We start from the raw sequence: 13,307 nt of genomic DNA, 5'->3' as shown, positions 1-13,307 counted from the left end.
CCCCGCCCCCACGGCGCGCAGCAGCCAATCCCGCGGCGCCCCCTCGGAGGGCCCGCCCAGGGAGGGGCGGGGCGGGTGCTCCCCGCCTGCCTCACGCGGAGCCGTTGCTCTGTGGGGAAGGGCGGGAAGGGGAGGGCGGGGCTGGCGGCGGCCCTCAGCTCTTCCGCCGAGTTCGAAACGCGTCTGAACAAAAACATCCCAAAGCAGTTTTAAGTTAAGTTAACAGCGGTCTAAACGAAGATGTTGGTCCATTAGAAACCAGATTTTTTTTTTCTTTTGTATTTAAGATGGCGAATACAGTTTTACAGAGTGTGTGCGTTTCTGTAACTGCTGCTTTTGCTACTGACAAGTAAAAAAATTATACTCTGGCAATAACAGTTATGGAAAGGTTATGATCTGGTTAGCAAAAATAGTAGCATTAATGCTAAATACTGGATTAGTGAAACGAATGCTGAGAGCCCAAGTCAGTCATGGCACAAGCTGTTGCAGCCCCACTGACCTGCCTGAAGGCTGAGTTTGGCTCAGTGCCTCTGTGAAAAATGTGCTTTCTACACGACACTAGTGATAATTTTGTGCTTACACACGTGCCCTGGAAATTCTCACTCCTAAATACAAACCATTATGGCCTAGCACCAGCTTTACTCCACAACTATCCACTGAGACTCACACGATGTGCTTTTTCTGCACTCCCACACCTTTACTCAACTTTTTGATGCAGGAATGTGAAATAAATGGGACGCAGATAAAATACTTCAAGCCATCTGAGGGAAGTGCATACCCTAAGGAGTGCTGACTACTCTGAACAACCGTGACTGTAACGTTAATGAGAGCAATAATGACCTCAGTGCAGGGCATTTCCTGGCAGATACTGGGATTTGGGTTTTGAACAAGCACCCCTCAGTGCCAATTGATCTAACATACTAAAAGTTTTAATAAATAAAAAATAAAAATATAGGAGTGAGGAGCTGGGATCAATACTTTACTCATTAGCACATTAACTCCCTGTACAGCCCAAAGCAGGCTCAATTCACTACACATTTCATCTTGAGTTATGCTAAGAGCCATCTTCCTGGCACTTAAGTGTTCTTGCTTTAAGAGCCTGTTCTTAATCAGCAAACCATGTACTGAATTTTAAGCATGCAGTTAAATCTTACATGGGAATGTAATGGATTCAGGCTAGTTCAAAGTCAAGCTGCTTTGTCCACAGATAGACATAAGCTTGTGCTGAAATATATTTCTCAGTTGGGAACACAGACAAACAGGATGTCTAAATACAGTATTGGACTGAGGCTCTCCCTCAGAGACCGTTTGTTTCTGTGCCTTTGAGCAAGTTGCGCACAGCCATAATTTAACAACCACACACACAGTTTTTGCCCAGATGTAAACATTCTGCCCCCAATTTCCAAAGAATCTGCTGCAAAAACTCAAACCAATTCTAACGAGAAAACACTTCAAAGGAGGGATAGGGAGAACAGAGAGTGAAAATAAATGCAAGTCATCGGCCCGTAAGTCTGCCTGCTACTGACCTGAGAAATCATCCTACTCGTTTATGTCTCCTTTACATCTTTGAAATAAGCGTTAAGGCAGGGCTATAACCCCCATAAAGGAAGAAAGGGGCTAGCCCAAGAAGGCACAGAAAGCTTCCTCAGGCTGGGCATTTTCCTAAGATCTACCTCATCTCTCTTTTCATAAAAAAGATTCTTTTTCAAAGAATCTTTCCACCTTTGCAGCCAGTTTCATTTCCAGCTTAACACATTGCTGCATTTCCCTTTGGCAAGCAGTGCTGATCAGCCCTCTCACACAGGCCTAACAAGGTCATGTCTGTACAGTGCTTGAAACATGCAAAGTGCAATGTAAGTGCTAAATGTTCTTATTCTACAGATTAATGAATTAAAACTCCAAGAAATATATGCACTGAGGTAATTATTGCATAAATACTACATCCCCCATGATTAAAAAATAATTCATAGAACTTCCTTCTATACAAAAGATGAATCCTGAATATATCATTAAAGTAGTAATACCATATTTATATCCTGTCTTCCTGCAGCTGTAGAGCATGCCCTTTGAGTAAAAGCAAAACCAGGGAACTGAAGTTCTTAGAGAACTAAGAACTCTGCATTGACAGTTTCCCCAAATACCTGTGCTATTTCCAGCACTGGTGTGCTCCTACCCGTTACATCTGGAGCAGCTGGTGTCTCGTAAAGCAGAAGCAATGTACAATTCGGTTTCATATGTAGCATTCTGACAAACAGCCAGAAATATCTGCTGGCAAGGGTAAGTGGAACCTTGATGTGCATGAGCTATTGGTAAAGTTCAATTTTTGTCCCTTAATGAAGTCCATGCTTCATCATTTGGAAGTCTGTGACACTAAGACTGTATGTAGTATCCAAAGTATGAGCTCCTATCAGAACACTCCAGCTATCAAGTATAAACTGATGATCCAGGTGGCCAGAAAAGTATCACTACAGTTGTTATTTAAATACTGCACATACTTGTCCTTTTTCATTCCTCTATCAGCTTTGGCCAAAAATGGACACAAGATTTGATGGACTAATGATTTGGCTGAGGAAACCAAACCCTGCATTCCTATGCCTTCTGTGATAGACTTAAGACACGGCACAAAAGAGTCAATAGCACCCTAAACAGTAAGCAAACACTGCTGTGAAATGCTGATGCAAGTACCAGAATTCAACTGGCTTTCAAGTGTTGAAAAAACACTGAAAACAACAAGGTATCCTGTTTCCATTAAAACAGTAATAGACAGAGTAGGTCCCGCTTAGTGGTTTTGTTCCATTTTTTTTTCCTCTAGTCCTCCTGTCAAATATTCCCTTCATCGATGCTCTGCAGTTGAAGTCTTTGGCTAGCATGAGGCCTGATACCACGCCGTGCGTTCATGCTGCTTCCTGGCAGAGTCCGCACAGGGAACAGAGCTCCTGGTAAAGCACCTTCCCCAAACAAGCTGATTTTCACATCAGCTTCAATAGCCCTGGCTAAACTGGATGCGTAACTGTCCAGAGATTTATGGACTTCAGCTTTTACGTGAAGAACAGAATTCTTTGCAGCTTCTGAAAGACAAGAAGAAACAATCAGCAGTGTATCAGAACATTAGCAGTCTAACAACATGGCTGTGCAAATGCTTGAATACTGATCATTTTGAAAAGTTATGACCATGCCTTTTGTAAAGTAATGACCCTACACAGCACATCTACCAAGAAGTACCAGGATTCCCAAATCATTCTACAATCACAAAGCTTCAGAGTGACCACAGGTTAAGAAGAAGACTACCTCCAATTCAAGTGAAAACAAATGAGATCTGATGGAGCAAAATCCCTACATACATGTTTAACATTATATGTTAACCATACACGATGTTTAACGTAATTAAGTGTATGTTGAATGATTTTCTCAGTCTATGCACACAGGAGTTTATTAGTCCGAATTTATACCCAACTCAAGTTGACAGCCCAGTTTCTACCTACTAGACTACAGGATTAGGGACGATGATATTTGCCTGGCATCAGGCAAGAATTCATTCAGAAGACAGGACCAGAACTCTCACTCTCAATTTGTACTTCCTCTGTTGTAAACTGGACTTAAAACCTTCCAGGCATTCCCACTGCATTTGGAATAAGATCTCATACTTCACTGACATCAACAGTGGAGCATAAGAACAATTTTACAACGTTTTAAAACTGACAAACATCAGATTTTGTGTTTATGGATTTACAATCCCCAAAGTCCAAGAGCTTCTTCCATGTAGTTAAAAATAAAAAATAAAAATAAAAAAAAAAATCAGCAGTCTACTGTCCTTAGGCTTAAATTTGTTCCAGCCCACACTGTGGAACTCAGTTCCACTTCCAGGGGAGAAGCTAGAGTTTTGCACACCAGAAGAGGTCAAAGACACAGGTGTTCATTCTAAATGCACTTTTTAAATGAGGCTGCTGGAATCAAAAGCTTCAGTCACTTTGAAAACCCTCAGAAATACAATTAAAATTTGCTAAACCCACAAAGAACTTTTGCACTAACACCTCCCTTCTTCACTGAACTGCACACAAAAAAAATAAAAATTAGATGTCTGCCCCCTTGTAAGAGGGAAAAATAAATTTTGCTGAGATGTTTGAAGAGAAAATTCCATAGGAAACCTTATTATTTCAGAAACATAAAAATCAGCCAAGCTTAATTATTACTTGATACTTGGAGGCATTCTGTTCATTTTTGTTCTGTCCACAGTCATTATTTAGTAAACAGACACCAATTATCACGTCTTATAGTCCATATTCTCATAACCATCAGCTGAAATTAAACTAACCATGACATATTTACAGATCATCACACTAACACTATGATAGCACAGAACAAACAAGTGAGCTAACTGGAAAAGAAAACTGTAAATGGTTCATCTATTTCCACCTCTATCTACTGATAAATATTCTCAGTAAAGAGAAAGAAAAGAGAAAGGGGGGAGAACTTACCCCTAAGCCCACCTTTAATTTGCTCAACTTCATCTTCAAATGTCACTGAACTCCTCCTTCGAGGAGGACAGACGCAGTGTGGGACAGAAGGGCCATCTGAGCTATAGTCTTCAAGAAGCATTGCCTCTGTTCCTGAAACAAAGCAAGAATTCTCAGGCAATACAGAGCAACACCAGCATGCAATAACAAAGTCATGTGAAAAGATGAGCCAAATTGAAGCGGTGGCAAAAACTTTTCAGTCTACAGCAGTCCCTTAAAAAGATATCTAAACACAGCTTTTGTGGGTAAATTTCAGTTTCAATTAAATACTGCAAAGATGAAGATGAAGATCAAAAAAACAAAAACAAAAAACAAGATCAGAGTTTTCATTGAAAGGCTTTGGAAATATTTTCTCATTAGCAATCTAAAACCTCAAGCAGCTCCAAAATGCTCAACTACAGAGATTATAATATCAATAGGACATCAGGCAAAGGTGAAACCTTACCTTCAGTAAATAAAGGGTGAAGTTGAGGGCAACTTCCACATCTCCTAATCAAGACGGAGGCTAACAATGGCCACTTGAGAAGCAGACAACCAGAGCTGCCAAATGTCATGCTTGTAATCAGACAAATGGAAATCTGAACTGGAGAATTTTTCTGTACAATTTACTTTGTCTCTGACAACATATTTTGATTTTCATTAAGTGTATTTTAATAGGAAAAAAAAGCTTGCTGTCTGGGAATAATTTTTGTCTGATGAGTCAGTTTTTCAGCTTATGAGTTTTTTTTTTTTTTTTTTTCACCTCCCAGGATTCGCTTTGCACCTCTCCAATATAAAACAGAGTGTATGAGGACAAGGAAATTCACCGTGACAACTCTGCAATGGTTTCACACAACTGCAACCTAGCCCTGTAACCAGCAATGCTGCTGTCTCTGCTGTATAGGGGAGAGGCAAAGCAAGTATTTCGGGGAGATGCTAGGACTATGCTGAGGGAGCAGCCCTCAGAGTCACCACTGTCGCAAGGCACAGCTTCACCTGGCTCTATCTTTAAAACTTTACTTTCAGTCCACTTACTCCTGTCACACAGCAACAAGCCGTGGACAAAGAGCCTTCACAGGTTTCCTAACTCCTCCAGATGGCGACTTCACATCCCTCCTCATCCACCTCAATGCTTTTAATTCCCAAATTTATTCTTTTTGTAATGAAGAGGTGTTCCAATGCCAATTTTACAGGAAGTGAGAGAAAGACATCAGTGGGAACGTACCTCTAGAACAACATGCTGCTCAATAGGTCTAGTCTTTGCTATATAACAATGAATTGTCAGCAAAGCGATAATTTTTTCTTTCAGTTAAACTTGCATGCTCTGCCATGCGCCTCCCTTCAGTACACAGGAGAATGAGCTGCTGACCTAAGACACAGCACAAAGTAAGCTACCAACTTGCTGTGTTGTTCTGTGGATCAGCTGGGGTTTGAGGCTGTGTCTACTGAAAATAGTTGACTTATTGATCTCGAAAGATACAGAATCCTCCTCAGAAATACAGTGTATAATGGAAAGGTGGTGCTAGCAAGAAAGAAATAATTTCTTCTGTGAAACAGAATTTTAGCACATTTTTTTTTTTGAGTGTGCTGGTTCACTGTGTTTTTTCAGATGAAGCTAGTGAAGAGACCAGCCTCTTATGTGGTAGATCTGTCCTTTGGAATAACTGATCTGAGGCAGCATTTCTAGATATCAGGACTCAGATCTCCCACTTCACTGTTTTGTATACAGCTGGCACTGCTTGTATTTTTTTTTTTAATCTCTCACAGCTTCACCTGTTTTTTTGTTTGTTTGTTTTTTACACTGTGAAAAGTCCAGCCTCCATCTACCATGGTAGGGTAGGTACAGGCACTGCACTGCAGGCAACAGGATCATTTACTGCAGCGGGTAGCACTGAAGATGAACTAAGACTTCGTTCTGCTCTTTACTTCTTCCTAGTAAAGGCATCCAATTTCACAGTGGAGAACTATGCATCCACTCCCAGATGTACTGTATCCCCTCCATAACCAACTGCTGCACTTCTAATGGTACTAGATATGAATTTGGTTGGTTTGTTTAAACTGCTTGATATCATTCCTCAAAAGATGATAACGTACCATATTCTCAAATGAGGCAGGTTTCATACAATGTTACTCTCATTTATAATATATGGCTGCAGAATACCCACAGTAGGCATAGAGCTACCAGCATAAAACCACTACCAGAATAAATCCCAGCTCCTTACACTTCCTTTAGAAATGTAAGAAACAAACCACTGATACCAAGTAAATGTTAGATCACCCTCTGGTGTATATCATAGAATCATAGAATCTCCTGAGTTGGAAGGGACCCTTAAGGATCATCAAGTCCAACTCTTGACACCGCACAGGTCTACCCAAAAGTTCAGACCATGTGCCTAAGTGCACAGTCCAATCTCTTCTTAAATTCAGACAGGCTCGGTGCAGTGACCACTTCCCTGGGGAGCCTGTTCCAGTGGCTCCCCAGGGAAGTGAGAAATATAGAGCAGAAATACTCCTTAAAATAACTACAGTGCAGTTACGGGGTGGTAGCTGAAATAACCACCAGAAAAATCTAGCTACAGCTCTGAATAGAAAATTACTGCCTGAGCACTTTTTCCCGTTTTTGTAAACCATCTTCAGTTGAGATGTTAAGTAGTGACGCAACTCCAAGCTGAAACCATCTTAAGTGGCCATGTTTTGATTGCAGGATGAATTGTGACAAGGCCTATTGCAAACTAGGAAACAGAGAAGCATTCTCCATGGCACTTTGTTGCTCTGTTCGTTGTGGATACAGGGAAAGACCCTGAAGAACGATAGAGACTGAAGGAGAAAAGCATGAGCAGTGTTTCCTGTTCCCTAGAAGCATTACCAAGTGAGGGTCATTATTCCTTAGAGTAAACAGTATTTTGTGAATACATACACTGAGAGCAAGGGAGGAAAAGAACTGCAGCAGTTTTGTTGTGACAGCTGGAACAGATGCTTCATGCTATCCATCCACCAAGAGTCATCCGAGTATGCAAATAGACTGTCCCAGAGAGTTCTGCCAAGTTACAAGTGCAAACTTCTGCCCAAGAAAAGAGCAAGAGATTTTTTAGTTACCTGAATCCTGTGAACAGCTGAAACCTGTGTCTCCTGTGCTACTGCTGTTTCCTAATGGCCGTCCACCTGCCATGAGGGCAGTAAGATGAGGGGACAGCCCCAAATCTGCAAAAGATTCATTCTCATTACACAACAGATGGTTAAGGGGTCTATAAAAGTAAAAATTTCCTCCAGTAATACAACTTCCTGTAATACCAACTTTACTTTATTCCACACAAACACATAAATCTTACCCTGCTCATCCAGAGTGCACAGCACCTGGACCTCTCATCTTAGAAGTAAAGTCAGCAGCTTTCACATATCCTTGGAGTCGTTCCACATGGCAAGTTTCCTTTCTACCTGAACCATCTCTCCCCCTCACACTCTCTTTGCAATTGCCCGTTTTATCAGCACGCCAGGCTAAACACAGAGCGTACACAGAGAGAGATGGGGCCATTTGTCAGAATCATTCTAGCCAGAAAACAACCTGGTAGCCACCAGCAGTTGCAACGGGCCATTAGCATGGCAGGAAGTTTACCTGCAAGGCCGGGGCACTGAGACACCCAGCTTCTCTCAACTCCTCAAGAAGGGAGAAAAATCCAGGATTCTTACACAGATGCTGTATTTGGATCCTGCAGGAAGATTATTTTTTTTCTACCAGCCTCTAGCTGGTACACCTAGCAAATTTGAAGCTATCAGTTTCTTATCGCTTGGAAAAAGATCTGTCATTTCCCTCCCATTCCAGTTGCCAATGAATTCATCCACAGCACCTCCTCTACACAGATATATGGAAGGGAGGAGTGTTAAGAGATCTATTGCACTCTCGCAACTTGTGATGTGGCTGCAGCTGCACAACTCCTTCATTTAATGGGAGTCTCTCCTTGTGATTCTAGGTTGCAGAAACAGAGGTCTTGCTGCTCTCCCTTTCCTTCTACATTTCAGATCTTTGTTCCCAATTACATAACTTCAGTTCCCAGCTCTGCACAAAATGCCCCAAGGAACACCATAAAGATTTCCTGGTTTTGGAAGATTCTAAGTAGGATCAAAAAATCAGAATTTCACTGTATTACTACCTAAAAAAAAGAAGCTCTGAGCATCTGGAGTCTTCAGCCTGCAACTTAGGGACACATCAAATAGTTTTAGTACTTTATGTAGTTTAACACTGTTTATGATCTTTTCTTCACAACCACTAAAACTAAAACCTGAATTTACAGATTTAGTAACTTTAGTGAATCTCAAAGACTTGCAGCATAAAGCTAGTGTGCTTTATGTGTTGCAAAATGCACTGCTTGTAGTGCTCAAATCTAGATAGAGTGAAATGGCAGGTATGTGAAAACAGTTTCAGAGAAAAAAAATAATTTTTTATCAACCTCATCACTGTGTCTTCTCTAGAAGGAAAAATTTTACTAGAGTAGGAGAAAGAGGTTAACTCCCACAAAAAAACATTCTTCTTCCAAGTGTCTGCAATAAACCAAACAAGACTGCTGAAGCCTCCAGAAACATCCCACTTTTTACAGAGCTCTGAAACATGCCAAACACACACCAACATTGCTCTTAATGGTATTAAGAGAGTACCTTTTGCAGCTATGTGTCTTACCTGTGATCCTATTGGAAATACTGAATAACCTCGAAGTCCTATGCCGCTGAACAAAGGACTCGCGATAATACCGATCCCCAAAGCACATTCCTAGAAGTTCCTTGCGCACTGTTTTGTTCCACAGTCCGTAAATTAAGGGGTGGCAAATGGCACTGGAAAAGGACAACCACGTAGCTAACGTTTCCAAGGCAGGGGAAATACTGTTTTTTCCCCAAAGGGCCTCCGATGTAATTACTACCATGTAAGGCCCCCATGTGATAACAAAAGCGCCGATGACTACCAAGATGGTAATGAAGGCTTTGCACTGGTTCGCAGAGTACACAACCCCTTGGAAAGCGTTCCTTCGGCTGCCCGAGGAGGACGTGGAGGTGCTGGAGTTCTTCCTCCCGTTCCTCTGGGAGTCCTCCTCCACAATGACAACACTACCACAGTGGATTTTGCGGGCTTTAATCCTAGCCACACGGAATATGAACCCATAGCAGATCATCATGATCACGAAAGGCAGCAATGCGCACCAGATCTGCCAAAAGGCAGTGTAACCAGCCTCTTTGTGCCAGGCGGCCACACACATCCACTTGAACTGGTCAAATTCCAAAGATGACCAGCCAAAGAGAGGAGGGAGGCAGCCAATAAGGGAGTGTAGCCACACATACACAAGAGCTACCACTGCTCTGTTGCCTGTAATCTTCATTGGGTAAACCATAGGGTACAGGACAGCATAGTACCTGGAGGACACAAAAAAAAAAAAAAAAAGTCAACAGGAGCACAATAGATGTACAGTAAAAAAGAGCATATTTTAATTATGTTGATATATAGTTCTACTTATAGAACAAGCTCTTTTCTCCAAACCTCAAGCCTTAGGGACTCTTTTAAGAATAATTGCATATAAGAATATAGATCTTTGCAGACAAGATTGTAAAACTCAGCTGAAGGCACAAATATATCTATTAAATCTGTCCCTATATGTGTAGAGTATAATATGGAATTTTAAACCATTACTTCTTGTTTCTCAGGTAATACATTATTACAGCATCATTAACATAAAAAAAATCTAAATGTATTGTCAGTTTATATCATCATGACAACACTGTCTTCTGTTCTCTCTGTCAAAATTTCACAGGAGGCTGAAGGAAAATGACATTGCAACAGCACTCAGTGTGATCCAGTGCATTGCTTCTCCACTCTATGAACAGCCAACAAGACACCCTGTCGCATGACTAGGCAATCAGTTATCATTCATTATAAAAAGCTGCTTACCGATCTATAGCTATGAGTCCAAGAGTAAGCATGCTGGCTGAGCTGATCAGCATGTAGAGCAGGGCTGAGAAATTGCACCAAACGACTCCAAAGATCCATTCCCGCCTGATGGAGCTGGTGACAACAAAAGGTAGCACCAGTACGGAGAGCAGAAAGTTGGAGAGTGTCAGACTGAACACAAACTTGTTGCTCAATGTGAGAAGGTAAGACTTCCGATAGAGGGTGACAACAATCACAAGGTTGCCCAAACAGATGAAAATAGCAATGACGATTATAGCAATGGACTCAGTGACTCTGACTGCGCCGTCCTCCTGCGTGGTGAGGTTCCTCAGGCCATTCGCATTGCTGAGGGAGGAATTGCTGCTCATGGTCAGAGCGCACAGAGCAGGAGCAGCCAAGACATGCTGAGCAGCTAGAAGTAGAACACCACCACTCAGAAACATTCAGGCAAGATTTCCTCACACCCTCTCCAAGGAGGAGAGACCATTTGTCTGCATTAATTAAACTTTACCTGTGGGATGCAGGAAACCATTTTAGATGGGAAAGTGAAGGGACAGGAGATTGCCTACAGGTACACTAGAAGTCAATGACAGAGCCACGCCTAGAAAAGTGAAGAAACTATCTGAAAGACAAAAAAAGGGAGGGAAAGGAAACTAAATTAATACATTTTATTTACAATTTTTCTAGGTATCTTATTTGTTTCTAAGCCATACTTATGAGCTGTACATCTCACAGTCCCTTCATCTAGGCCATGAAGAAACAATAATAATGTAACTATTAGTCTTTGTTTCTCTTATTTAAAATACACTTTTTTTTAAACATTCCATCCCCTCTCCCCCTTTTTTTTTTTTTTTTTTTTAAATTCTGCCTGTTTATCCCTATTTTTACCCAGTATTCTGCCTATGCAGCATTTGTTGCTGGTCTGTGGATGCCTGGCTAGTCATACCCTGCTGACTTTGTTAACAGTTGCCAAGTAACATTCAAAGACTCAGGGATCATTGCACTACTCTCCAAATCTCACTTCTCCATGTTCACAATCATCTTAGCTACATCAGCAATTCAATTTTATCACCAGTATTGAAGGATGAGGGTGAAGTAGCCTTCAGTACAGCAGGTTCAATAGACACTTTGCATTAAGCTGTGGTCCACCCTATAATAACGTTTGAGAACCCTTAAAATGCGATTTCTCAGTGCTCAGCACCCACCCCACTGACTCGCAACCTCATTTTGTCCCATCTCAGGGTTTGAAGACGACAAAGAGTTTGGTTCCAACTTTTCAATGCAAAGTTGATGTTTGGAAATCCGGGACTGAAGAGAGTTACCTCAGCGGTGGCCGTGCCCACCCGCTGCTCCCAACCGGCCGGCACACCCAGCGCCCCTCCACCCGTGAGGCTGCTGGGCCCCTCGGCAGCAGTGTCAGGCTGCCAAGCCAACTCTTCCTTGATTTTTAACTAGATTAGAGCCTAAGTGAAGGCATTATCGGGCCGTATTTTGTAAAACGCAGCTTAGCTCTTTGGCTCTTCCCCTCAAGTTTCCCTCCGCGGGTGCCCGCCGGCCGCCCCATCCCCTCAGGGCTGCGCCCGGTCCCGCCTCACCGGGACGAGGAGGAGGAGGAGGAGGAGAAAGCGCCCAGAAAACCCGACGGGCACCCAGCGGCGACCGGCTGAGGGGGGCGGCCCGAGGGCTCGGGGAGCGCCTCCATTTTGCCCCCGCGCTCCCTCCGGCAGCGAACAAAGGCCGGGGGCCCGGCGGGGGCCGGCTTCCCCCGGGCATCCCTCGCCTCGCCTCGGGCAGCCCCGCACCGTCCCCACCCGCCCCTTCGGCGGAGAGCGGGGCCCGGCGCCCCCCGCCCTGCCCCGTCCCGCACTCACCCGCCGCCGTCTTCGCCAGGGCGGGAGCTGGCGGCTGAGGGCGGCCCGGACCCCCCGCAGCCGCCCGCGGAGCGGCGCCCGGCCTCCCCCCGCCATGCCCCCGCCCCGCCCCGCCGCGCTCGCCCCCTCTCCCTCCCTCTCCCCACCCACCGCCGCCTCCCTCCATTTTCCCTCCGACAGCCCCCGCCCTGCTCAGGGGAGGGGGTCGCCGCGGCTCCGCCGGCGCTGCTCGCCGTGCTCCTCTCAGGGATTGTGTGGCCAGCAGGGAGGTGATCGTCCCCCTGTTCTCGGCTCTGGTGAGGCTGCACCTCGAGTGCTGTGTTCAGTTTTGGGCCCCTTGCTACATCATAGTCCTGTAGCATGTCCAGAGCAGGGCTACGAAACTGGTGAGGGGCCTGGAGCACAAGTCCTGTCTGTGAGGAGCGGCTGAGGGAACTGGGGTCTGGTCTGGAGAAGAAGAGGCTCAGGGGAGACCTTACTGCTCTCTGCAACTGCCTGAAAAGAAGGTGTGGGGAGCTGGGGGTCAGCTTCTTCTCACAGGTAACCAGTGATAGAACTAGAGGGAATAGCCTCAAGTTGTGCCAGGGGAGGTTCAGGTTGGAAATGAGGATACCTTTCTGCTCAGAAAGAGCAGTCAGGCATTGGAACGGGTTGCCCTGAGAGGTCTTGGAGTCACCGTCCCTGGGGGTATTCAAGGAAAGGTTGGACCTGGTGCTGAGGGGTCATGGTTTAGTGGGTGACATTGGTGGTAAGAGGATGGTTGGACCAGATGATCTTGGAGGGCTTTTCCAACCCTAATGGTTCTAGGATTCCTGTAGTCACAGCCTGGCTCTGCTTGGTTTATCATCCTTGGTAAGCCCCAGGACTTCTCAGCTCCAGGGGGGACAGAGTTGTGCGTCCCACCACTGTGGCACCTCAGAGCCCTGTTCAAGGCTCAGAGGCTTGGCTTAAACCCAGGAATCCATTTTCCATAGCAGGAGAAATCACTCACCCAAGCATGTGGGACAAGTCAGG

General features: G+C 44.2%; 1 protein-coding gene across 3 annotated transcripts; it reads right to left on the bottom strand.

Moving 5' to 3' along the window:
* Positions 1-276: 276 nt before the first annotated feature.
* On the bottom strand, positions 277-12,354 carry GPR161 (G protein-coupled receptor 161). Of its 3 annotated transcripts, XM_032207414.1 has the most exons (7): positions 12,294-12,354; positions 10,934-11,044; positions 10,423-10,834; positions 9,166-9,890; positions 7,590-7,694; positions 4,476-4,607; positions 277-3,068 (listed from the first exon to the last, which is right to left on the bottom strand). In XM_032207414.1, exons 3-7 carry the CDS (start codon positions 10,788-10,790, stop codon positions 2,821-2,823), a joined length of 1,578 nt encoding a protein of 525 aa, XP_032063305.1. In that variant the 5' UTR covers positions 10,791-10,834; positions 10,934-11,044; positions 12,294-12,354; the 3' UTR covers positions 277-2,820. The 3 variants fall into 3 exon arrangements, with proteins under 3 accessions (XP_032063305.1, XP_032063303.1, XP_032063304.1); XM_032207412.1 differs by having other exon boundaries at positions 10,423-11,044; XM_032207413.1 differs by having other exon boundaries at positions 4,488-4,607; positions 10,423-11,044.
* Positions 12,355-13,307: the final 953 nt, after the last annotated feature.

This window comes from Aythya fuligula, chromosome 1 (genome assembly GCF_009819795.1).
Source record: "Aythya fuligula isolate bAytFul2 chromosome 1, bAytFul2.pri, whole genome shotgun sequence".
Taxonomy (NCBI): domain Eukaryota; kingdom Metazoa; phylum Chordata; class Aves; order Anseriformes; family Anatidae; genus Aythya; species Aythya fuligula.
Note: the sequence above shows the minus strand (reverse complement) of the source record. Positions and strands in the feature narration are given on the sequence as shown.